Genomic DNA, 24816 nt, shown 5'->3' with positions numbered 1-24816 from the left:
GGAGGTTATATAAATAAACACTAGGATTCCTCTGTGAATTGTTCACTTCAATTCTTTGTTATTTAATAACTGTGGGGAAAGACTGACCACAATAAGTACGAAATTCTTGCCTCAGTGAACACGGTGGGAGCTTTACCATGGACCTTAAAGGCAACAGGTTTTTCACCTACTGGTATTTTCTGCTCAAAAGATAATGAAACAAACTCAAAAGAGAATAAGCAACAGTGGATGGCAAATACCTCTGTTAACATTCCTAAGGCCAAACTGCACCCTGTCACCTCAAATTCAAACAAATACATGTAAAGTCTTTTTTCTAGCAACACATCAATGACAACCTTGAGTCTGAGCTCAACTCAGTGGGAAGCCCAGGACAAGCCAACAGCAATGACCATAAGCAGAAAATCTTAACATGAAGTACTGTGCCTTGAAGTCACCTTTAACAAATAACTGACATAGCCCTGGTGCAGCTGCGCCACAGAGAACTCTATCAGCTCAGAAACTACAGCTTAGTAGTTTCAGCTTAGAAATTACACAACCTCTTCATCCCCGTGACACTTCTGTGGACACTGTTCACAGGCAGGATGAGCATAGGGCAGCTGAGTTCATGTAGGACACAGTCCCTGCTTCAACTGAGGCTGCAGATAAGTAAAGGTAATACCACCCCAAGAAAACATAAGCACTAAGAAAGAGTTATCTGAGCAGATGAAAGTCCTTGTAAAAATTCACAACACAGTGAACGGTATTTCATATAATTAAGATCCTTCATATGAATTATTTCACATTATGAATGTATTTCTTATTAATGAAAATAACATTTTTTTCCATTCAAATGTCAGGAGTTATTATTTTGACACATTCTCTGGAATAACACCAGCCAGGCTTTTTCAGTGCAGTTCTCAGTTTATTCGTTTTAATTGGCTACATTTTTCATATGTGAGCACCTAAAGTAAGACACTTGAATTTATGCTGACACACCAGATGGGGCAAACATAACATCAGGAATAGGTGGCATGCTCAGCTTTCCCCTGAAATAAATTGTTTTAAAGCTACTTGGATGTAAGTTCTGAGTACAGACCTGTCTGCTTCCATGGGTGAAATTCACCCTGTGGCAGAATTGGGTTTTCAGAGGCAGTTTGCAAGGACAAATTTTAGCGCTATATTTTCAAAGCTACAAGCACTCACTTGGATTTCATTTGAATAATAAAGTAAAGCTATCTACTCAGATCAATGGTGTCTGAATGAAGTAGGAAAATAGTGCATTCCCACCTTAAAAAATGACTTTCCTGCACCAAAATCCTGCACCGATGTGTCAGGAGACACTTATCCAACACTGTGATTCACGCAATGTTAACCTCCACAATGGCTGCTCCCCAGTAGGATATGCCATGTACCTACTCAGCCCTGGACTTAAAGGTAGAGCCCAACATCCCAATGTGACATCTCGTCACATTGTCACAGTCTCAGGATGAAACATTCATGTGTGACATTTCGCACAACAAAATCTCCTCATGGACCAAATGATGAATAGTCCCTGATGGGACAAAATCACAGCAGAGTTGCCAGAAAGCTCCAGAAAGAAATACTATTATGTCCCACTGGAGGCTTTCAGATCCTCCAAGATGTCAGCTCAAGGACATATATTCCCTTTTCTAACAGTGCCCCAGGATGGAAGACCCTGACTGGGAGTGGTGCATTAATGCCCAGCTGCTTGTGACCACTTGCATCTACCTGTGGCTCCATTTCTACTTGACCTTGAGATGCATTTAATGTTTTCTCTTTCAGTCTCAGTACTTCCTACCCTGCTCTCCACAATAAACGAACATATTAATTAATCTACAGCAACCAAAAGGTTTTTTCTTCCCACTAAGTCTTGAAGTCATTCCAGAAGAAGAAAAATGTGATTTTCCATTTGGAAAACTATACGGAGGAGAGATGTGCCCTTATTTCACCATATTAAAACAGCGGTTTTGATGCACTTAACTCATAATAGATAAATTGAAACCTTCACTGCTATGTGTATTTAGACTTTTCCTTTAAAATACTTCAATATTCACAAACAAAAGGTTTCGTTTACAAGAGGATCCATCACATACCTAAAGCACTAGACATAAAGATGAAGAGGAAAAAAGCTGAAGAAAATTACTTCTTTCCCAGAAGAGATACAACTTGTATGGGTATCTGAAGAGAAGTTTAAAACACTAACATGCCTAACTTTCAGCATGCCCAAGCACAGCATGCAGAAGCAGGAAAAGTCCTACCTAGGCTTACCAAGAAACTCAGGAAAGCTCAGGAGCCCCTGTCAGGGACAACATGAAGGCTCTGGGTTAATCTTTAATGAACAGGCCACTCAGACAACATGCAGTCAGGGTGCTGAGGGCACCAACAGCACTCAGTGGCTCTGACCAACCAACCCCCAACACCACTTGCCCACCGGTGCAGGACCTGCATTTCAGCTCAGCCCTAGGCAGCCTGGATGGGGCCTGGATGGACACCATGTAGGTAAGCTGTAGCACATCTCCAGTCCTGTCTTTGGCTTCGTCTCCTGGATGGACTTTGGACCCATGCTGAGACCTGTCCTTGTGGACCTATCAGCCCCACCATGTCCTGACACATACCCATAGGTGGGGGAATGTTGCTGTCTGAGAGTACCGCAGCCTAGACCTTACTGATTCTGCATGTCCATACCAGCACCCTGGGAACAAAAAAGGCACTTTAGAGACGCCCCAACAAAGCTTAACATTCTCATTACCACCAAATCAGTCATTCCAAGTACCAGGAAACACATATCTTACTGTTGACAGTTTTTCATGATGGACAGAATTAAACTATATTTAATTAATATTGTTCTTGCTCAGGATAGACAATAACAGCACACTCTAAAATGTACTAACCACTAGGTATACAAATACAGAAGGAAACTTAGGAATCAATCCTCATAAATGGGGTAACACCAAGACTGGTTTCTCCAACAAAGGAGAAATGTTTCCAGGCAGAAACGTTGCTCTGCTAGACCTCTTCTCACAGATGGGCTCCCAAGGAACAGAAATGGCAGACCCACATTTTCAAATTCAGGTAAGGAAATCTGATGTAGGCAGCAACACCACATGCTTATAAAATTGGCACAGATCACTTACTTTGTAAATCTACACACAGAAAATGAAATGAGAATGTATATCTGAAAAAAAAAATCCATTCATAGATTTGGACTAAATTTATGTTAATTTTCTTCTGCTTTCTAAAATAAAAGCACTGGTTAATATTTTTAGAAGAACTGATACATAAAATGTGTTGTGATGCCTAATCATAATGATCAGAAAAAATCACTCCATATGAGAACTCATGCCAGAAATTTTCTTCTGTCTCCTCAAAAGCTTCTTGTGGATTTAGAAAGCATCCAGTCAGGAAACAGAAGCAAACCCATGTTTCTGAATACCAAGAACTGAATAGCAACCTGAGAATCACAGCTCAAGCAGCTGCTATTTAAATCAAGCAGTATCAAAATTCATGTGCTGAACCATGTTTACACACAATCACAACTCACAGATCACACAGTAGTGCATGGTTATGGAGTGCTGACAAGTGGGATAAAAGGTCAAGTTAATTTAAATCATTGGCCATGTTGGGCCTGCAGTATTTGACGTGTAGTAAAGTTGTTGTGATCAAACCCAAATACTTAAAATAGACATAATTAAGTGTCCTCAACTAGTTTGCATTTTTTGTTGAAGAATTAAATTGTGCAAACAGCATTGTTCACGAAAGTATAATTTTCAGTTAGTTGAAGAGAAGCAAGGACTGATACACAGAGTCGGCATGAATGGTGCTAGTAACCATGGTTTGGACCAGGTTCTGGTGGATACTGAATTCAAGAAGGGAATGAAACTGAAATGGATGGGGACTGGTCAGGTCAGGTCAGAGGGAATGTGGCAGAAAGGACTGGGACTGAAGGAAAAGATGGCAAAATCAGTGAACACAGCAGTACATACTGATCCAGAGCCCCAAGTTCTGCACTCTTTATGCTCCTCTGCTGTCAATACATCTGGGCGGAAATCTGTTCTGTTCACACTCTGCAGTTCCCAGGACGCACAGCCTCCACTGTCACTAACAACCACCTCAACTGAAAAGGCAGAGATGTACAGCAGACCTACAAAGCTGGCCTACATGATGAGCTGTTTCTCAGCATACTATGAAAAAGCTGTTTCACCTTCAGGTCTATGAAAATGCTGAGGAGACATGGGACATTTGCAAGTTAGGGACTGTCATTACAAGAGGCTATAGTGCACGTCTCCTCTGTCACCTATTTATGCTGGTATGGTCCTTATAGAGCTAACCATGATACTTCCCAGCTGCATATCTTGCTGAAGGTTCACTCCAATGAACACCAGAGACCTGCAGAAGCTGCCACTGCAAGAAACATTTCTGCCCTTTCTTGTCCCAGGTCCCATGACTCTTTGTGATGGCTGATGCATGCATGCAGCCAAGCAATAAACAAGTAAGAAAGTAGTATTTTTTTAAGGTACACTGAATATAATCCAGGTATTTCCCACTAAGCTTCCCTGCATGGCCTCATAAATTGGAGTGAGCAGGAGAGCAAGGCCATGAGAACAGGGGAAGGACTGATGTATCATCAGCAGCTCCAGCTTGCATTAGCTTACCGTGGCTGTGAAACTACAACCTCAGCACATGAAACCAAACCATTTAAATGGGTCTAACCCAGTGTTGCTATGTCCCTGTTCCTCTCATAGTCCAGGTAAGCTAAGCCCCTCTTCACACTAGCATAGTCACTTCTTGGCACCCCCTTAGTGAGCCCTTTCGAAACAATAAACTCATGGGAAATAGTTTCATGCCTGAGCAGGCTCACCCAGGAGTCAAATCAGTTCCAGCACTGACATGAAGAAGCCAAGACCATGGGATGGGGTTTGGGGGGAAAGGAACTTGAAAACAACAGCAACAGCTTCCCCTACCATATGGCCACAGGCTCTGTGCAGGGGATGAAGCCACCCTATGAATGAAACAGGTAAGACTGAACAAGACCTCTGACCGCAAGAGGTTGTTGCTTTACTTCTGGAAAGTGTGTAGGGAGAGGCTGAGGGCTGCAAGAGTTAAGGCAGATGTGCCCTGACATGGAGGACAGGATCCTGGCCCTGCCTTTGCTACATGACTTTACTGCAGTGCTAGACAAGTCCTTTAAGTTATTTTTTCCACAGTCCCCTGTTCTGAGGACAGTAACATGTGCTTCATTTTCAGAGAGCCTGATCTGATCCCTGTGTCTGATACACAGGAGCACTCTGCTCTCACTGCTGTAACTGAGATAGATTGGAGAGGCAGCCTGGAAAACATGGTTCAAGGGGTCCTGAAATGGGCACCCCAAATAAAGGATACCTTTGACTTTAACCTCATTGTACCTCTGTTCCTCATCTGCAAAATGGGAACAATGACTGACTATGCTCCACACAAAGAGGATGGTACAAAAATACTGCAACGAATGCCAATGAAGCAGTTGGCCCCTGTTGTTGTGAAGTCTGTGGAGAAAACCTTGTGAAAAAATTCTGTCTTCTAAAAAGATTTCAGTAGCGTGTGACAGACAGGATCTACTTGCTGAAAAACAGAGAAGAAATACAGCGAACCAGAATTCAGCACGGTCCCTTCTGCACACTGACATGTAACAAAGAATAGTGATATCATTAGAGATTGTATCTTCATGCTTTTGAAAACAGAGGCCGAATTGAGGTTTCAGAAGCAGCTTAATTCTTGCATTTTCTAACTCCAGAGGGCTTGGTACTGCCCTCTGTCTAAGGCTCTTTTCAAGCTTGGTGCATGCCCCCTCTTTGTGATCCACCCTAGGTCTGACAGGCAGATAACGCCTCCCTTATCCTGCGGCTGCTTCAGCAGCCCTGAATCACCCACGAAGGTGCCGTGGAGTCCGAAATCTACCAAGCCCATGGCTGGAGAGACTACCAAGCTCTCCTCCTCCTCCCGCATTTCCCTCCCGGCAGCAGTTTGAGGCTAAGCCACTAGATGGGGTGCGGTGTGCTCGGCTCCCCCCTCCCCCGGGAGAGGCATTTCCATCATCTTTTGGCTTCAGGTTTTGCAGCCAACCAAAAAACCAACGAGGTGAAACGCAGCACAGAAAAAAGACACAGCCAGCTTCTCCCAAGCAGTGAACTTCTGCTTGTTCCTTGTGTTCGGTGTGAAAGGGAAGAAATCAAATGGAGTACACAAACCCCAGTGAAGGCTCAGCCCATCAATCCTGGCGGATGCTGAGCCCTGCCGACTCCCGCTGCGTGCAATGGCCACTGCAGGTGCTCAGGCTTTGGCACGGTTATCAGTCATACCTGCTTTGCCTTGTCTTGTCTCGGCTCCCCAAACCCAGACTGAGTGAGGATCAGTCAGTGATTCCTCTGGCAGTCCACGCACATTTGCTTTTCTACTCCACACACCAGTCCCAGTGAAATATAGCAGGCACAGTTCCCTTCCCCACAAATACACCACCAAATTTCTCTCCCTCTCTCTCTTAGTAAAGATCTGGAAACTGGGCAAAACAACATGTCCGCATGTGACAAAGAGTGTGCTTCCTCATTACAGGGGTAAGGAAGGAGAAAGGTAAGGATGTGAGGAAACAGTGACACAAAAAAAAAACCTATAGAATTAAAGGTAACGAAAAGAATCCTGTCTAAAATAGTCACTCCTTTCCAATGGAAACACAGTACTTTACTCAAGGTTAAACCCAAACTGAACTGCATAAAGGTGGACAGATTACGGTTGTCTTCTCATCTCCCTAAAAAAACAATTTTCTGGGGAAAGCATGCAGAAGCTGAAGTGTGCCTATTCCATCAGGAATGTGCATAGGGCCTGGCATTTACCTGCATACGCACTGCCGGCAAATTGCACCTTCTTTTACTCTTTCCCAACTGCTGCACCTCTCGAGGCATCATCCAGCCCACTAACACTAGTTATTATTAAATCCATATATAAAATGCAACCAAGCACTCCTTCCCAACATCCAGATTCTTCCAGCCATCCATGAAAATACAGATATCCTGAAAATACGGAAACTTCTCATGACCCAGCCCAGCCTTGTAAGCTCCTGCAGACTTCTTCATCTCCATGGCCAAGAGAAACAGAGAAAAAAGACAGGATCTTTCTGAAGTCAGTCTTCTTCTGCTTGTCTGGCATGGGTAGAGAAAGTCCTCCTCCCACTCAGCAGAGGAGCTACCTGAGGGCAGCTGCTGGGGATGCTCCTAACATGGGGCAGCAGTACTGAGAGGGGTAACACACCCTCAGTTCTCCTCTACCCAACAACAGTACAACTTGCATTTTGCAGCCTATCACAGCTGGGGCTGCATATGCCTATATCCCTGCTAGTGTCCCAAAAGACGTCTTGAAATTTCGAGTCACACATGGGGTACACCCAAGGGGCAATGCAACACTTGATTAGGCAGGATTACATTTTAGCTGTGAACTGGGATATGAGCATGAGCAGACAGATTTATGCTGCCCAACTTTATGTCCTGTCACATGCCCTGCAGGTGAAAACTCAACTCAGCCTTCATTCCTGATGAATTTGGATTTTCACAAAGAGAAACAGATGAAAAAGATGTGGCAGAAAAAGCAAAGCACGGGAAATAAAATAAAAAAAAATGCACTTGAGGAGTTCTTATTTTAATCCACTGACAAAATGTGCAGTGCATCAGTACTGGACATTAATGCAGCCCGATCCTGTCTGAGGAGTTTGCAGTCTTCCTGTAAATTAGTAAAGACAGAATATAATCCCAAATGTGGTGCAATTTATCAAAAATATTCATATTGACACTGCTGATCCACATCTGGCTAAAATAAACATGCTTGTACACATACTAGGTCACCATTGATACAGTTTTGATTCATCCTAGGGAGCGCAAACATGATCAAGCAATTGCTTTGGTTTAGTACTGTGCTTGAGAAAGCCACAGCTTATCAGATGGGCTGCAGTAATTGTTTCTAGTCTCTTACAATTAGAAAAAAAGCCACTAGCTTAAACGACCTTAAAGCACTGATTAGATCATTTCAAAGAGCACATTTCACCTTACATTTTAACCACCTAGGAACATGAGCAGCAGCAGGCATTGTGGCTCAACTGGTGGGTGCTATCTTGGAGAAAAGCAGACGAGCTGCATCTCTTGCAATACTTTGACCATAACAGAATCACAAAAGATTTAGACCTAGAAAAATCCACACAAGACAAGCAAAAAATAACAACTACACGCAAAATGAACTGGTGAAATCAGTCTACCCCTTATGCCAGTGGATCTCATTTACACAGGACAAACCCACTGAAATTTTGCACTGACTATCCATACCCCAAGAAGCAGTATGGATTTCTTATTAGAGAAGTAATTTTGTTAAAATTCTGTGGAGTTCTTAAGGCTGAACTTAAGGCATTGAATCTGCAAAGACAGTGCCATATGATCAGCTGTATATTGCTTTCAAATGATAAAGCCTCTGATTTATTTTGTTTTCTGAGATAAAGAAGTACTTTCTGGTGTTCTGTAATATGCAGAACCTCTGAGCAATCATGAAAACCTGTTTGGGACACTTGCTGAGACCCATGTCACTGGAGGTTCACAAATACATTAACTGGTATTGCAGTACAGGGTGAATAAATGTAATTTTCATAAACATGAATACTAAGCACTTTTGCACAAATCTTGTCTTCAAATCACATTACAAATCCTATGGGATTAGTTGTCTGCTCCCTACTCTACAGTATAAGTGCTGATAACCCAAAACATTTTCAAAAACTAGAAACCAGACCACTAAATCCAAGACGCTACACAGACCCGATGCCCCTTCAATTTACTTTCTTCAATTTACTTTCAATTTACTTTTAATTTTCAACCACAAGATCAAAACCTCCCATTTAAAAAATAATCAGCTGAATCACAAAGCTTTGTCTTAACATACTAAATGTGCAAGATCAGAGATAAAATTGTTGGCAACACTGCTAATGTAACTCTGCAGCAACTTTCCTGAAATAATCAGAATTAGGTACTCAGGCTTTATTTAGACCCATGACAAAGGGCAGTATTATTGTTGCTCTTTGAGGGGACAGTCTCGGGGTAGAACTGCGAGTACTGAAATAGTTACGGTATGGTATAGTGATACCTGAACTAACTTCAAGTGCTGACTTAGCCCCAGCTGGTGTACTCTCAGGTTCTCTTTTGTTTTAAAGGTCCCTGTTAGGGCCCAAGCTCAGCAGGTGCTGTATCCACTGGTGGCAGGAAACACAATCTTAGAAAGGTGTATAGAAATGATCAACAAATGGGTAAATCAAATACTTCTTCCAGATTTTTAGTGTCTGTCTTTGGCTTGCTCTAGTGAACAACCACAAATTAACTACTGCTAGGTAGAACAGACATTAAATTTGAAATACATTTCATCTACAGATTTCATGGAGTGGTATGAATTTGGTCCAAATTAAGTACTGATAAGTAGAATAGACATTAAATTGTAATAGACTTCATCCATAGATTTCACAGAGTGGTATGAATTTGGTTCACACAGTTCATTTTTCTTACCACTAATATCCCAGACTCTCCTTTGCTTGTGTTTTTTTCCTGCAACACTTGCATGACATTTTTGCATCAGACTCCGGAGCCCACCCAGGGCGAATTCCGGCTCTGGCATGTGCCCTCCTTGTCCAACTATGCAACCTATGAAACCAGCCACCCCTCAGCCCTGCCTGTACCCTCCATGGGGTTCCTAACACCAACAATTGGTTCATAATCATTAGTCTTCAAGTACTTTGGTGCTACGTCTACAGCCTTGCTTCTGTGAGGAGTAAAAGGCTTTCCATCCCTGTCATGTACCCATGGGCAGCTCCAGCACCCCTCTATTTCGCAACCCCCACAGCATCCCGCAAAGCCTCTGAGCGTCAGGGAAATGCTCTCAAGAATACTTCTTGCATACTGCAAAAAGGTAGTTAGCGACTTCAGAAGCAGAAGCAAGTAACTGTAGTATTGTATGGTTAAATGACCAGCCCTGGAAGAATGTCTGGTTTTTGGTGAAAATCAATAGAAAGTGATAGATCAATAGAAGTTTTCTATATAAAACCAATTTTTTTTTCCCCTGAAAAAGCAAGTTTAGCATTATTCACACAATTTATTCTATTATTTAAAGATGCATCTTTATTCCTGTTGAACACTACTGTTTTGTGTCATGTGAAGACAGAGGACTTTTCTCTAAGGAATCAATTATTTTCTCTGAGGACAATGACTTATTTTCCAATACTGAAAGTTTCAAATCAAAGCCCTCAAGTGATCACAACTGCTTTAGGGGAGCACCAGCATCATTTTACCTGGGGGGAAAGCCCTTGTCATGGAAGCCCTGCCTCTCTGAGAGGAGGCCAAGCACCTGCAGTGAAGCCAAATCACAGCTTCAGGAAAAGGGATTCTATGTCAGGGCTTTATTGCTGTTGTAAATCTTTGCAGTTAAGAAAAAACTTCTGAGTGCTGAAATGATAATTTCTTGGAGCTGCACTACAGACAGCCCAAGAGCTGACAGGAGGACGGCGGCTCCAACCTTGCTGGGTAGAATGTGCCCCAGAAAGTCCCTGAAACACCCCGCACATTAGCAAGACTTCATTTGGAGCCTTGAGCACTGTATAAACCCTTACATGGGAGACCTCTGACCAGGACAGACCTTTCTTTCCTGGAGCTGAAGTTAATGGGAGCTAGTAAATGCCCAGCTGATTCCAGCAGTTGTGATTCTGCTGAATAAAACAAAGTTTAAATGAGCTTGTGCAGACATTAGTGGTAATGCAGCTGGGAGACAAGGACTGCACAGGGACTAGCCAGAAGGATGGGATTTTGGACACCACAGATCATCCAGCTCTGTGCTACTGGCTGCCACAGTGCTTAAAATAATTGTAGTTTTCTCGAAACTGTATACAGACAAATTCTGTCCTGTGTTAATGCACTGCCATATGAAGTTGTTTATAGGCAGTACTTAGTAAAGTACTTAAGCATGTATTTAAACACACTGCTGAACATCAATGTGATTAATACTTTGCTGAATTAGAAATATGATATGAATACATTTTTCTGCTGTTGCAATTTTTCATTCTATACACTTACAAGCTGGTCATAAGGATTTTCTTTCAGTTTTGCATCCAGCAAAAGAGTTAATTTGGGAGTCAAATTCTGCCTTAGTTATGTCTGCACAATGCTTTTCACACGCATGAGGGCAGACGATGGCTCCACAACCTTTAATTTGACGTCTTTTCTGTTAGACTTTAATGATTCATCAAGGGGAAAAAAAAATCTGGTTCTTTCTTTCTAATCCTGAAGGTCTTTGACATTAATTTCATGTCACTTCAATCAGAAAAGTGTATTTTACATATGTTGTATATTACTGTTAAGGCAGTGCACATACAGCAGCTGCAGTTCTTGACCTGCAAGCAAGAAGCTACTGGTGAGCACAGATCAGAGCCATACACTCTGTTCTTCCGTGTGTAAAACTGGGGAGGAAAGGAGGGGAATAGAAGCAATGTGGCTCTTACATCACTTATCATGGCAATTCTGTTTAAATCTATTTTAATGATAATGATTTCTAGTAACATAATTTGACAACCCTCCCCACCTTGAAAGTGCTGCAAGCACATCTCCCTCTCAATTTTTCCTTTCCTGCTTAACCCAAGGAGAAGCACTGACCATCTCCTACTTTAAGGTTTTGGAGTCAAACCTCTTTTTTTTCCCTTCCTCCTTTTTCTTTCCTCCTTTTTAAAGAAAAAAAAAAAATCAGAACTCAAACCATTGGCTGACCAATATATATTGTGGTGCTGTTTAATGTCATCACTGCAAAACTTGTCACTTCACTTGCATTTATCAAGTTCTTACAAAGAAACACGTTTGATTTAATAGTTCTAGCTGTAGCCATCTCAGAGTTGAAGGCTTCCACCCCTCCCTTAAATTAAAGCTAAATCAGATGCATTAAATACATTATCTACTGGTAACAAAATGGGAAATTTTTAAATGATTCAGTCACAGATAATTTGTTACTGAAAAAAAACAGGCTCGCATCAGCCACTAGAAGCTCTGGGTGTTTGCTGAGCCCAGTGAGTGTCTGAATAGGCTTAGAATCATAGAATCACAGATTCATAGGGTAATACGCATAGGAAGGAACCTTCAAAAGTCATCTAGCCTAACCCTCATGCAATGAGCAGAGACATCTTCAACCAGCTCAGGTTGCCCAGAACCACATCCAGCCTGGCCTGGAATGTCTCTAGGCATGGCATTTACTCAGATCAGACAAAAAGAGACATTAATACTGAATAAAATATCCTGATTCCCTTTCACAGTCCCTCTCACCAGCTCCCAAGGATCCCAAGCTGGAGTTTCTCATGCCAAACACCAGGCTTGCTTCCATGCCTCAGCCCTCAAGCACAGTTCACACAATGCAGGTTAGCCCAGGGCACCACAGCTGGAAACCAGCTTCCCCCTCCATGCCAAAAGTACAGCCTGGTTTATTTCACACACTGCTCCCTGCAGCTGGTACTGGTACAGACAACACCAGCCCATGTTAGGCTTTTGCCACTTGCCTGAGTCCACCAACAGCACCTTCTGGTATCCTCAAACACCTGTAAAGTGACTTACTGCATTGAACACCCTGCCTTGGTGTCCTGTTATAAAGAGACTACTCTGGGAGACCGTGGCAGCACCTCCCAACCCTTCATGCACATTAAAGTAATTCACAAGAGCAGTAGGAGTCTTAGGGCTGCACGGGAGGAGACCAGCATGGAGAACGGGGGCATCCTGCAGGGTGTGCAGAAGGTGGGTGTGAGTCCCCTGCCAGCAAAGTGGCTCAGGTCCTAAGCCACAGCTCATCAAAAGCCAGCACAGCTCTGAAGAGGCTCAAAGTCCCTGTTTTTTTTACCCCTCAGTGTGATATATTCACAAACAGAGGGAGCCTGGTCATGGGGCAAGGTAGGGTAGCTCATACTACAGATGACTTTGTCGCTCCTGCCCAGCAGATACCAGAAGACATCACTTGTCTATCCTGGCAGGAAGGCATATGTCAAAGCAATTAATTAGTATGTCCTAAAAGATGGAGGCCAGGCCAGGATTTGTCCCTTTTCTAGTGCTCACTATGATCTTAAGCAGTGGGATTTCCCCCATTTCCCATGGGAGATTATTCCACAACCTAATAGATCTCAATGTCAGGAAGATTTTTCCTGATATTCAGCCATAATTCATATCCATGAATTATGAGCTACTGTCGACATCACACCCATTGAGGCATTCCTAGTGCCTGCTTCATTTAAAATTATATGCTCTAGTTATGCAGGCTTCCTGTGTACTAGGGCAAAATGCTTTTTCTGCAGGTTAATTCATTATTATTCAATTTGTTAACACTTTTTTTTCTCAGTGTGAACAGTCATCCTGCAGTTGCATACCCTATAGTAGCACAATCCCTATTTGGCAGTACGATCACAACATATAAATATGACAAAACAATATACCAAAAACCATCCCCATAAAGCCCTATTAGTCTGCTCTTGCAGATTTCAGTCAAATGAAAGCTGTAGCTCATACAACACCTGGTATGAGATAGAAAGCTTAGAAAAAAAAACTCTGAAATTTGTAGTAATTTTTATTTCTGTCTTAAACAGAGGAAGATACTGGAGTAGGGCAGTCAGGTAGGGGAGGGAGAAGGCATAGGGAAGGTAAGGGAGAGAGCAACTTAATGAAGCTGTGAGAAAATAGAGGAAAATTGAAAAGAGAAATTACTTCCTGCAAACAATGAGCCACTGCAATACAATAAGGTCATACAACAGCAAATAAAGTTGGGGATGCAAAATGTGCACCTCTTGCCCTTAATAGCACTTGCAAAACTGAGAAAGTTGAAGCAGGCTTCTGAAATCTGTATTGCAAATAACTGAGTACAAAAGATTTCTTGGAAGGGAACTGCCTTTTGGTTTAAGAACATTGGAGAGGAGAAAAATTATAAACCATGCATCAACTTCTCAAAAAAGTCTGAGGATTTATATGAGCATTTTTTATTATTATGTTTTGCCCATACAGTGGTGCTTTACCATCCTGTTTGCAACCCATCTACACATAAACAAAATGTCACATAAGACACTGAAAGAAGGGCATGCTTTGTAAAGTAAGCAACTTCACAAAACATTTTAAAGTAGAAACACACCAGAGTTCACCTGCACCTCCGTATGTGCCTAGCTCCTATTAACGCTACATAAATCATACATACAGAGCAACCAGATAAGAATAAACACGCAAATTTTACCTAAATCATCTAAGAAACAGAAAGCCATGTTTGCAGCAAGCATTAAATTCACACAATGCCACAAAATTTTGTGTGGAATTTATTTCAGGTGGCTCATCTTTTAGAGACAGTGGCCATATAGCATCAAGGAACCTGCACAAGCAGATCTGGTAAGTACATTTTGGCATTATTTCCTTCCACTAGAAATTATGCAACTATACTGAAATCTGTATCTAGCAAGGTGGGACACCTGCTTTGGACAGAAGACAGGAGCATACAGCTCTCAGTTCTTCCTGGACCAGGGTATGTGTGTTCATAGCAGACATACAATGCCCACAGGCTGAGATGACTCAAAATGCTGCACATCTTCTAGGGCTGCATTAAGCCCAAGTATCTATGCTTTATTGCCCACGTGGGCTTACTGATGAACTTGTAGCAACCTGTTATTTGTAGGTATGCAGTTTCTGGTTTGCAGTTAGCTTTGCAAAGATGGACAAATCTTTCTTTGGTGGGGCCGTGAAATACCCATTGGGACATACATGAGGGATTTGTAAGTTAAATAACTGATCTGACTTAAGCAAAGCAGGGACTTGAACCTCAACTGCCTGCCTCTTCCCTGACCGACAAGAGATGCTGAGATGAGAAGGGACATTCTCATACAACTTCAGTTTTGAAAAACCAGTTAAAGGCATTTGTTTTCATTTTGCCTTGGAACAAAGCTGTAGAAGTTGCTCCAAAATGGAACAATCATTCTCAAGCTATCTGTAAAGATATGTAACTCAGATTGAAAGATGAGGTAGAGAAACGGCAAGTTCTGTGATCCAGGAGGAAGGTTTCAAATCAAAAGTTCTGCCAGGATATGGCAAGGACCAGCATCTCCATGAATGAGTAACTTTCTTTGTAAGACATTGCCACAGGAGAGGTCTTATAACAGCCTCTGCTGATGTAATCAGCATCAGCATCTGCTGTGGAAATGGCACAGATCACCTGACAACTCACCTGTCTTACACCTGCTACCTTCTTACTTAGAGCCACCCACAGCTCAGCTCCTCACTTTTGGTGCCCTGCCTAAAGATGTCTTAGAATGGGGCTGTGTCCTGTTCTCTTGTCCCACTCAGGCTTTCAACCACAAACTTGTTTGAGCACAGGCAGGGAACAGGACATTCATGTAACTCTTCTGGTCTCTACCTGAAAGTAACTGTTTGCCAGTGGAGTTTGTGAGGATGAAGGAGAGTAGATCCAGGCATCTTTGCATATGTAGGAGAAAACGGACAGCCTGGTTTTCAGAGCGGAGGGTGTTCACAAGTCCATAACAAAGGGCAGAAAGTAGCCAAGAGAACCTGAAAGAGTTGAGGGCTTCAGCACAAACTCACTGGATGCAGTGATAAGACTTGCCATTTCAAAGACATAGAGCATCAAGATATAAAGTGACTGGGAATACAGCAAGAGAAAGCTATCCAGAATCTACCAGACACCACACAAATAAGGCACAGAGTACAGAGGTTATCACGATACAGAGTAGGGTAACATCTGTGTTAAAGCAGAAGCCAACAAATTTATAATCAAAAAGAAAAATGAACAGAAAGAGTGCTGATGTTTCTTAAAAGTTATCTCAAATGGTAGTGCAGAAGAAAATTATATTTAATGCACAAATACGGCACTCATTGTCAGAACATGCTACATTTTCACTCATTCTTAGAGCTCTGTCTTGCTCTTAGATATGGAGGCATGCATCATTAATGGCACTTGCATGGTTGAATTCCCATGCATTGTCCTCATAATGGGAGTTGTGGTTAACCTCTAACACATCACATGTGAAAAAATACTCTTCATTATATTTCTATTTCTTACTTCTGTATTTTCACCTCCCTGTATGTGTAAAACATATGGCTTACTGGCTGTGCGCCTGACCACCTTGAATTAATCTCCCAAATCCAGGTTTAAAGTTGGATAGTCATACGAATTGGTCAACGTTTCTGTGGAAGAATATCTATTCTTTTGTGAGCATGTTTTCCTGATTTTGAACCTTTTAAAGGGGTCTAAATATAAGGATGGAAAAGAAAAATAAAATCTATGTTTAAAATTAGCTTTTAGTGTAATCAGTGTGCTTATTTAAGAAGGAGGACACATAAAAGCATGCGCATACATGTACTTATGCAACTTCTACACACATCTCCCACATTTATTAAGTCTGTTTAGTGGGTAATATAAAGACTTCTGCCTTAGCAATATGCTAATGCTTGCACAAGCTTTTCAGTGCAGTGCTGAAACCATTCTTGACATAGCAGTGAAGAAGAAGCTGCAGCATCCTTGACTCCTGGATAAATGGAGTAAGAGATAAAACTTATCAGGGCTGCCAATAAATGTTCATCAAGACACATTATTTATTAACAAAAATATGCACTATTCTCACAAGTGACAAAAAAGGGGAAAGAAATTATAACTGGTGCATGTCAAGAGAATCTGTCCATCTGACTCAGCTCACTTTTTGCAAATATTACTTCTTTTATTCAGTTACCAATTGATTTGGGGTAAATTGAAGGAAGAAAACTTTACTTCTAACACACTGGTCATTCTTCTAAAAGGTAAAAGCTCTAGAGTGGATGAACTTATTTGCTTATAAAGATATAACATTTCCAAAGACATAACATGTGCTAGGCATCTAGTGGCACTTAAGCTGACACTTAAGCCTTCAAAAACCTCCCAAGGATCTCTGTTGTGAGTGTGTAAATCATACTGCTTATCTTGTAAGTAACCAAGTTCGAAAAGAGAAAACTGGATAAAGCACTCCAAAACATGAATGACTGAGAAGCTCCTGCTGACTCCAAAGCCATTTCAGAAAAACACAATCAGGAGTTTTGTTACTAATTTGCCCAGGAAGGACAATTCTATCATTCTGTATAGGAAAGGCTGCTACAACTGAGGACCAAAAAATTGCCAAAGAAAGCAGAGAAGAAAGAAATAGAACCTATTCCAGCAGAAATGACGTAGGCTGAGGAGTGGAGTGACCCAGGCTCCCTGATGCTATGACATGAAGCAAACCATTCTACCTTCCTTCCGCAGTTTCACACGGATAGAACATGCCATGGAAGAGTTCAGTAATGTTTCCAATATTTTACGCTTTTATTTACCCTTTTGTGCTTTACAGCAAAAGGAATTTTGTGTTGAAAGGAGGATTGCTGTACACCTACGCATCTGTAAGACACGATTTTTCTCCTACTCATTGCTTTCTAATCAGACAGATGGACACATTGCAATGGAAAAAAATACAAAAAATAGAACTAAAACAATGACTGCATCATTTTTATTTATTTCTTGTATCCTCTGTTCACGTAGCAAGAAATTTAATTCCAGTTGGAGCAGTCTCTTGTGATATTTTTTTCTTTCATTTAATATATTTTTTAAATGCTTAGAGGCATTATGATAGAAAAGCATGAGGTTTTTTTGTTGTGTTTTTTTTTTTTCCCCTTGGTTTATACCCATCATCCTTACCATTACAAGAAAAAAGCATTAAAGAAAAATTAATCATGTCAAAAGATTTTAGCAAAAAACAAGGGAGACCATGCATAAAGCATCGCTTTGTCTAGTGTGAAGTCACGCTCTGATTAAAAACATATAATGAAAGTGAAAGTAATACATCATTGCCTTAGCAGTAGGGTTTTTGGGAGAGCTATGCAATTCTGAACACAAAAAATCTTTATAGGCTCTGGATTTTGGAACTTGCAGTTATTATAGAATAATTCTAACACAGAAAATATTGTTTCACTTCCTTAATGTTTAATTAATCTTAAACATTGCTGCTAAAACGAAACAACCGAAGGGGTTCTAGGATTAAGCACAGACTCCTGGCAGGACCATAGCTGATAATTAAAACTGAAGCAGCAGTGCCTGGTTCTAAGCAGCAAGGCATGAAGTAGTGACAGAGACCTCCTCACTGCCCCACATCCGCTAAGTAGAAGACTGTGAAATATCATGGAATAATGAAACCCCATTATAATAAAGCAGAACTTTTGCTGCTATTAAGGACTGTCATATACTGATCAGCTGTTCAGTTTGTGTCACTGGGCAGTGGCAGCCAGTGGCTGCTGCATGACATAGGTAGTACCCAGTTAAAAAATGAACTGGTGCTTGTGCATGTGTAGACAAACCTGAAGAAACCACACAGTGAAAATTTGTGCCCTATGCTCTGCCATAGAGTCTATAAAAGCCTCTACTTAGCTCAAGTATGACTGTGCACTAAGTAGTGTTTCAAATTAAACAGCAACATGCATGTTACATATCTCAGATTAGGACTGTACCCACATGAAGTAAAATTAGGTGGAAGAAAGTGTCTGTAAAATGCCACTTACTTTCTCCTTTTTTTTACCCTTTATTCTGTCTCTATTCTTTATTGCCAACATTGAAAAAATAACTCTCCGAGAAATACCAGACAGGAAAAATGCAGCGTAATACTAGACTGTGAAAAATCTACCGATTCCTTGAGCCATAGCATTCTTGCCTATAGATGATGACACTAAAAAATTGGAAATGGGTGCATGCTTCCCCTCCTCTTCTGGGTCTACGAACAAGGCAAGTTGTTTTCCCGATACCTTTAGAATTACTCCCATTAGTACTGATGCATTTGGTGCTTTGGCTAGCCAGGCAGAGAGAGGTGGGCAGTATCCCCTGCCAATAGATCTAGTCTTGTCGTAGGAACAAAATGAGATTGCTACTCTGCTGAGCTGTCATACTCGATAGCTTGTGCTGTTCCACCTGCAACTGTCTTCATAGCTCCAACTGCAGCGCCATGGCTTCATGGTGTCAGCAGTTACTGATGGTTGATCGTCTGTTCCTTATGCATCACGTAAGGCGGGACACAGAGCCCTAAGCAACTGAGTGGCTGCAACAGCCCCTCTCCACACACTGAGAAAGAAAAAAAGCAACAGGCAAGTAGCTCCCTGTCAAATAGGTTTGCAGGCCCTGCTGAGTATCTTGGGCCTCCTCTCAGTGGAGAGTGACTACAGGAAATCTGGTCCCCTCTCAACCATCTCCTCCTCAACGGCCCTGCCACTGCACCCAGGACTAAGTTTCTTCAAGCTTCCTTCCCACCTTAGCTACTTTCAAATGCCACTGGCACAGACAGCAGAAAACGAGTTATGTAGGTGGGTTTGGAGGAGAAAAAGTGGAATTTCTTTGCACATTTACACTGGATCAGTAAGCCACTAAGTGCAAAACCTGGCTTTTTGTTGGTATGTGGGGTACTCTAGTGAAGGGCAGAAGGTTAAAAGACTTTGTAAACATTTGCTAGTACAGGAGGAAATCAAATACACCTATGGCAATAATAAGATGGAATACCCTAAAATACCTGACTATAAAGTCCAAGATTCTTCCCATCACAGAATCTCATCAGCAGGACACAGCTTTTGCTCTGTCCCTGCCCACTGAGGAGCAAACTCCTCATTTGCACTGATGAGTTGGGGGTGAACTGAAACCTCACGACTGACAGCACTATCTGAACAAATTAAACAGAAAAAAAAACCTTCCTCCTTCACTGATGATTGTACATCTCTGATAAGAATAAACAGACCAATTATTTTCCAAAACTGTGGTCTGGGAACAAGGTAAAAGGAAGGAAATAAATGTACTTCTTCCTAGATAGCAAAAAATACATGGAAAAATAAAGATAGAACAATGTTCTTAAATTCACACATACTGTAAATGTCATAGTATGTTAATACAACACCATGACTGCACTGAACTATCACCATGTTGCAAGGTGATTAGTTTGTGGTCTTTCCCAAAACTGCTCAGTCACAGCTCTAAGTCCCTGCACTCCTATGCTGTAGAGTCCTTCAGTGTTTTACAGAAAAGAGAGCACAAAAGTTCCACTCCAACCTCTCTCCACTTCCCACCTCTTTTATATTTCGAAAACAAAGCAGGGGATACACCTAAAACTTTTATTTAAACTTTTTTTTTAAATTAAATAATTATAGATACAAATATTGATAACATTTGGTGACTAGTAATACTATTTTCTAAGAAATCATGCTTGTTAACATTTAGTATTTTTCAGTGTGAAAAGACAAGCATTCTCCTCTCTGTTCCTCAAACAGTAGTCCAGGCCAAGAGGGCACCCTTTTCTAGCAGGTTTTGTACGAACATGAGTTACCCATGTCACGAGAGGGCTGACTATTTGACAAGCATTGTGTCAGCTGACACTGTGACAGAACCTGGGACCTTCAGGCCTTCCAGTGCTGAGCACAAAGCGCTTGAACATCAGCTAGGGCTATAACAGATCTTTTTAATCTCAGCGCAGGTTATGTGCATTAACCAGAATGGAGAGAGATTTTTTGCTCACTATTTGCTAGAGGTAACACACAAAAGATTAACACTCTTTTCCTAAAATTATATAAAATTATTCAGAGACATCTCTCAACACCACCATAGGTAGTGGTGTTACTCAAATACTAGCAATGGGCTTTTAACCAGAATATATAGGTATCATGTCTCCAGATCCAGTTTCCCATAGTCTTGAAGAGAGCATTATAATGTAAGTAACCAAGAACTGAGTAAATTTCATTCTCACAAAATCTTATTTATCTACAGATAGGTGAGATTCAGAATAAAGTGGGGTTTTTGCTTTAATTCAGTAGAGAGTTCAGATCTTGAAGAAAGAGATCCATTTGTCCTGCCTCTCCTGGTGAGTCACTGGATTAGGCACAACAAATTCAAAAAACCTAAACACTTCTGCCTTGTGTAATATCACTGATTTTTCACTGACTTACCATCTTCAGAATTTTCTTAGAAGTAGCCTACAGAGATGAGTATCATATCTCATTGGTCTGAAAAATGTGAAGCATAATATGGTCCCTAGTACAGATCCTGTAGACTTTTGTAATGTACAGTTCATATGAACTTTGTAATTGCCATTCTTATATGCTACCCTCAACTATTAGTCCAGGGCATTTATACCTAAGCAGTACCTACACTGCAGCACTTGCAGAAAGGATCCTAGATTTTCCATGGTAGAAAGCAATTTGTAAAAGCATCATTTTAAGTCATACATCATGGCAGTCTTTCTAACTCTTTTTCATCCTAAACTGTGTATGTAATATTAATGTTGATGTATTCCATTAAAGGACTTTGGATAAGGGATGAAGAACAGAACTCTGTGAAATGTATTTTACTGGGGGGGGGGGGGGGGAGGGGAAAGCAGGTCTATTAGGAAATCCAGGTTTTACCAGTTGTCCAGTTTTAGAAGAATGGCTTTGATTTATGGATCAAAATTGCTCATTTATTATTTTATCTATACTGCTTTGGGCAATTTTGACAGTTAAAATTTAGTTTTATTGACCAATGCAGCCAGTTTAGCCACAAGGGGACTAATACACACACAGCCTGCTGCACTCAAGAAGCTATGATTTGATTCCATGACCAAGTCAGACTGGGAATCAAAACCAACATAACAATAAGTTCCAAATCTCGATGCTTGAGGCAAAATACTTACTCTAAAACACAATCAACCTTTAAAAGAGGTGGGAAAGAGTTTTGTGATAGGAGCCTCCATGCACTGTTTATTGTAGCTGATATATTCCGCCAATGTTTCTGTCAGCAATGGACGCAGAGCAGTACAGAGGAAACCTTTCTTTAATGACTGTGGACAACAGATAAAGCTGGAAGAAGGAAATGAAAATGCAAAAGAGAATCAAAGGTGTGCTCTAGTACCACTGCTTATCAGGGATCTCACTCTGAGAAAACTGCCATAAACATAGCCTTTTTTCCTAAACCAGATTTTATTCATATGTACATAAATATGCATGTACTCATGTTGCAGTATGAAAGACTTACAAGTTTACTTAAAAAACTTACTGAAATGATTTTAAGCCAATGTTAATTTAGACCTATCCTATTATAAAATTAGCATCTTTTGCAACCTCAATTTATTGCTCCATTGTGAAGCCCCTTGTGATACATAAACAAATCTCTGAAGAGAAACAAATCAATAAAGTGTCTAATTTGATTAACCATGTTTTTAAATTCATCAAGACAACTGTACAAAAAATAAACCACTTACTTGTCAGTATTTTCCACGTCTTCTTTTCATCATCATAATACTGAACCAAATTGCTGGGTAGCCGGTCAGGTCCAGGAGGCAATCCTCCAACCAGTAACAGCATTTTCTTATTGGAACGAATTCTTCACCCAAAACAAGAGGAAAGATGAACAACCGCATTACTAAGAAGTATTTTTAGTGGCAACAAAATCATCACCATCAAAAGAATGTTCACTGCTTGCAGTTTTCTGTTTCATTTTTTGTGTTTCTTTTCCCCATCATGTCTCAACAATCTTTTGAACCAAGCAGAAAAATGATCAGAAAAGCTGCATATCTCTCTACTCATGGAGTAATAAGCTTCCTTTATGCAATTTGTTAGAGGTTCATTCTAGAACGACCTTTTTCTTATATTATCCCTTTAAATCATCACTCTTTACAGCTGAATACACATGAAATGCTCTGGAGTTGTACTAAGGTTAAGCATTAAAGTTGCATGTCAAAAATCGTATTAGTCAAAATCATTATTATAAGCCATTCTACACTCAAAGAACCTTGAAAAAATTAAGGTTATGCAGAGAGTTTGTGAGCCAACTCTTTAATCACACACTGAACTTCAGATATATAGTTTAGTACAATTAGCAGCACTGGGCTAATGGTTATGGGTTAAATGCTACTTACAACTACTTTTGTTTGTTTAATTTAGTCCAGACTCCGGCTTTCACTCTCCTCCCTGACTCCCCCCCTTCTCTTTGCTCTCCCCCTGTGCACCACTGGCTATAGCAACACCAATTGGTAAAAATGAGACTGTGATGTTGTTGTGAGCCTCCCCAGAGTGGAGCCCTGCCAATGCTTGCCACTGATCCAGCGGCATGAACCTGCTCAACTGTGCAAAGTCACTCTAATTCCCTCCCTCTGTTTTTCTACCTTCTCCCCCAGGGGGCAACCACTGAAAGGAGTGACTACCCACCCATCAAGAGCTGGCAATTCGCTGCTATTAACCGTGACCGTGATTCCCAATCTGCCTGGCAGTTCTTAAGAACAGGACTGCAATGTCTCATGCAGTAAAAGCGATTATCTGCACCCTGGCCTCCAATGCTCCACCTGATGAATGTACGATTTCTTCGCAACATTAAGGGATTTAGCAGAATTGTAAGTGAAAAGGGGAGGGGAGGCCCAGACCCCCAGATGAGCCCTGATGCTTTAATAGTCACTTTGCATATAATTGAACTTTCATCAGTTATAGCGAGCTTGGGTGTGGTTAACACTGCGATAAAGGTCTATGCTCAAAACGTTCCTGTTTAAGTAGGAAGGTGATGTAGCTCAGTAGCATGCATTGATACAAATGAATGTGCTGGAGGAGCATGTTTGATGGAAAGCACCCTTGGCAAACAGCACTGTTCACCAAACCACAACATCACTGTAGCTATCTTCATGTCAGTCTTCAGCAAACGTTCCTGGCCAAGAAAGGTACAGACTGCACGAACCAAAGCCCACCACCACAACTGCATGTGGTAGGCTCAATCTGTCACCCAAGTGCTCCAATCTCAGTGGTGCACTGTGGCGGTGAGTGCTCTACTATTGAGGCACACCAGTGGCTTAGCTTCAGCTACTACCTAGAATGAGTGTTGGGGGCCCACTGATTTACATTTGTATCAGGACTGCATTTCCTCTTGAGAATTTTGGGCAAAATGAACTAGGCTGTGCTGCAGACATGCACTACTCAAAAGGAACCTCCTCCAGGAAGGCAGCACGCAGCTAAAGGCTTGAGCCATATGATGCTCCAGGATAAAACCTTTCAAATGGCTTTTCAAAAGACAGCTACAGACTGCAGATACATCTATCACAAGGATGGCCAGGGAATTACCTGGCAGAAGGCCTTGATTGTTTTTAAATGGATTCAGGGTTCAGGGAAGGTCCTGAATTGACAGCGTTAAGAAATAAACCCCTTACTGCAGAGACAGGAACTACACCCCAGAGGCAGTGACACTGTCCCACTTTATTCTATGCCCCTGCTTCGCTCCCGACTTGGGGGAAGCCCCTGTGGTCCTTCAGTCTTTCTGACAAGCCAGCCTTTGACCTCTGCACTGAACCTCCTATGTACTGTCAAACAATGATTGTCACCTACACCTAACTGTATCTGTGTAGGATATCGGGAGCCACCACAGGATCACTGTTGGCACAGGCTCCACTCGGAGAGACCAAACTCTGGGGAAAGCTTTCATAGGAATTGCCAGCAACTTGAAACATTCAATCTCCCCAGTAAAGTTTTTAATGAGAGAAAATTTGGTAAAAACTATGCAACACAGGAGTAAAACTATTTTTGGTACGAGTTAGGGATGACTGCACATGTAACAAGTGGCAGAGCAAACCAGAGCCGTAAGTCAGTTATGCATGGCCATCGCTAACGATAGAGAATAAATTGTTTATTCCAACCCTCTTGTGCTGTATGTTATATGACAATCAACTCCTTGTATATTGCAAAATCTAGAATGCCCTTGCAAGGTTTACTTGATAAAGGAGTTTAT

At 41.4% G+C, this 24816-nt stretch overlaps 1 protein-coding gene across 3 annotated transcripts in view; it reads right to left on the bottom strand.

Moving 5' to 3' along the window:
* KLHL14 (kelch like family member 14) overlaps positions 1-24816 on the bottom strand; it is a 61096-nt gene that overhangs the window by 21752 nt on the left and 14528 nt on the right. For all 3 annotated transcript variants that reach the window (XR_009742554.1, XM_061448577.1, XM_061448576.1), the window contains one exon: positions 22313-22434. Coding sequence is in view for 2 of the 3 variants with exons in the window: in XM_061448577.1 (XP_061304561.1) it covers positions 22313-22434 (122 nt within the window). In the remaining variant the exon portion in view is untranslated. The remainder of the gene's footprint in view (positions 1-22312; positions 22435-24816) is intronic.

Source organism: Pezoporus flaviventris, unplaced genomic scaffold (genome assembly GCF_033815535.1).
Source record: "Pezoporus flaviventris isolate CSIRO_AGI_PZ_B2104156 unplaced genomic scaffold, CSIRO_AGI_Pfla_v1 ptg000007l, whole genome shotgun sequence".
NCBI classification, from domain to species: domain Eukaryota; kingdom Metazoa; phylum Chordata; class Aves; order Psittaciformes; family Psittacidae; genus Pezoporus; species Pezoporus flaviventris.
This window is presented reverse-complemented; position numbering and strand designations above follow the sequence as displayed.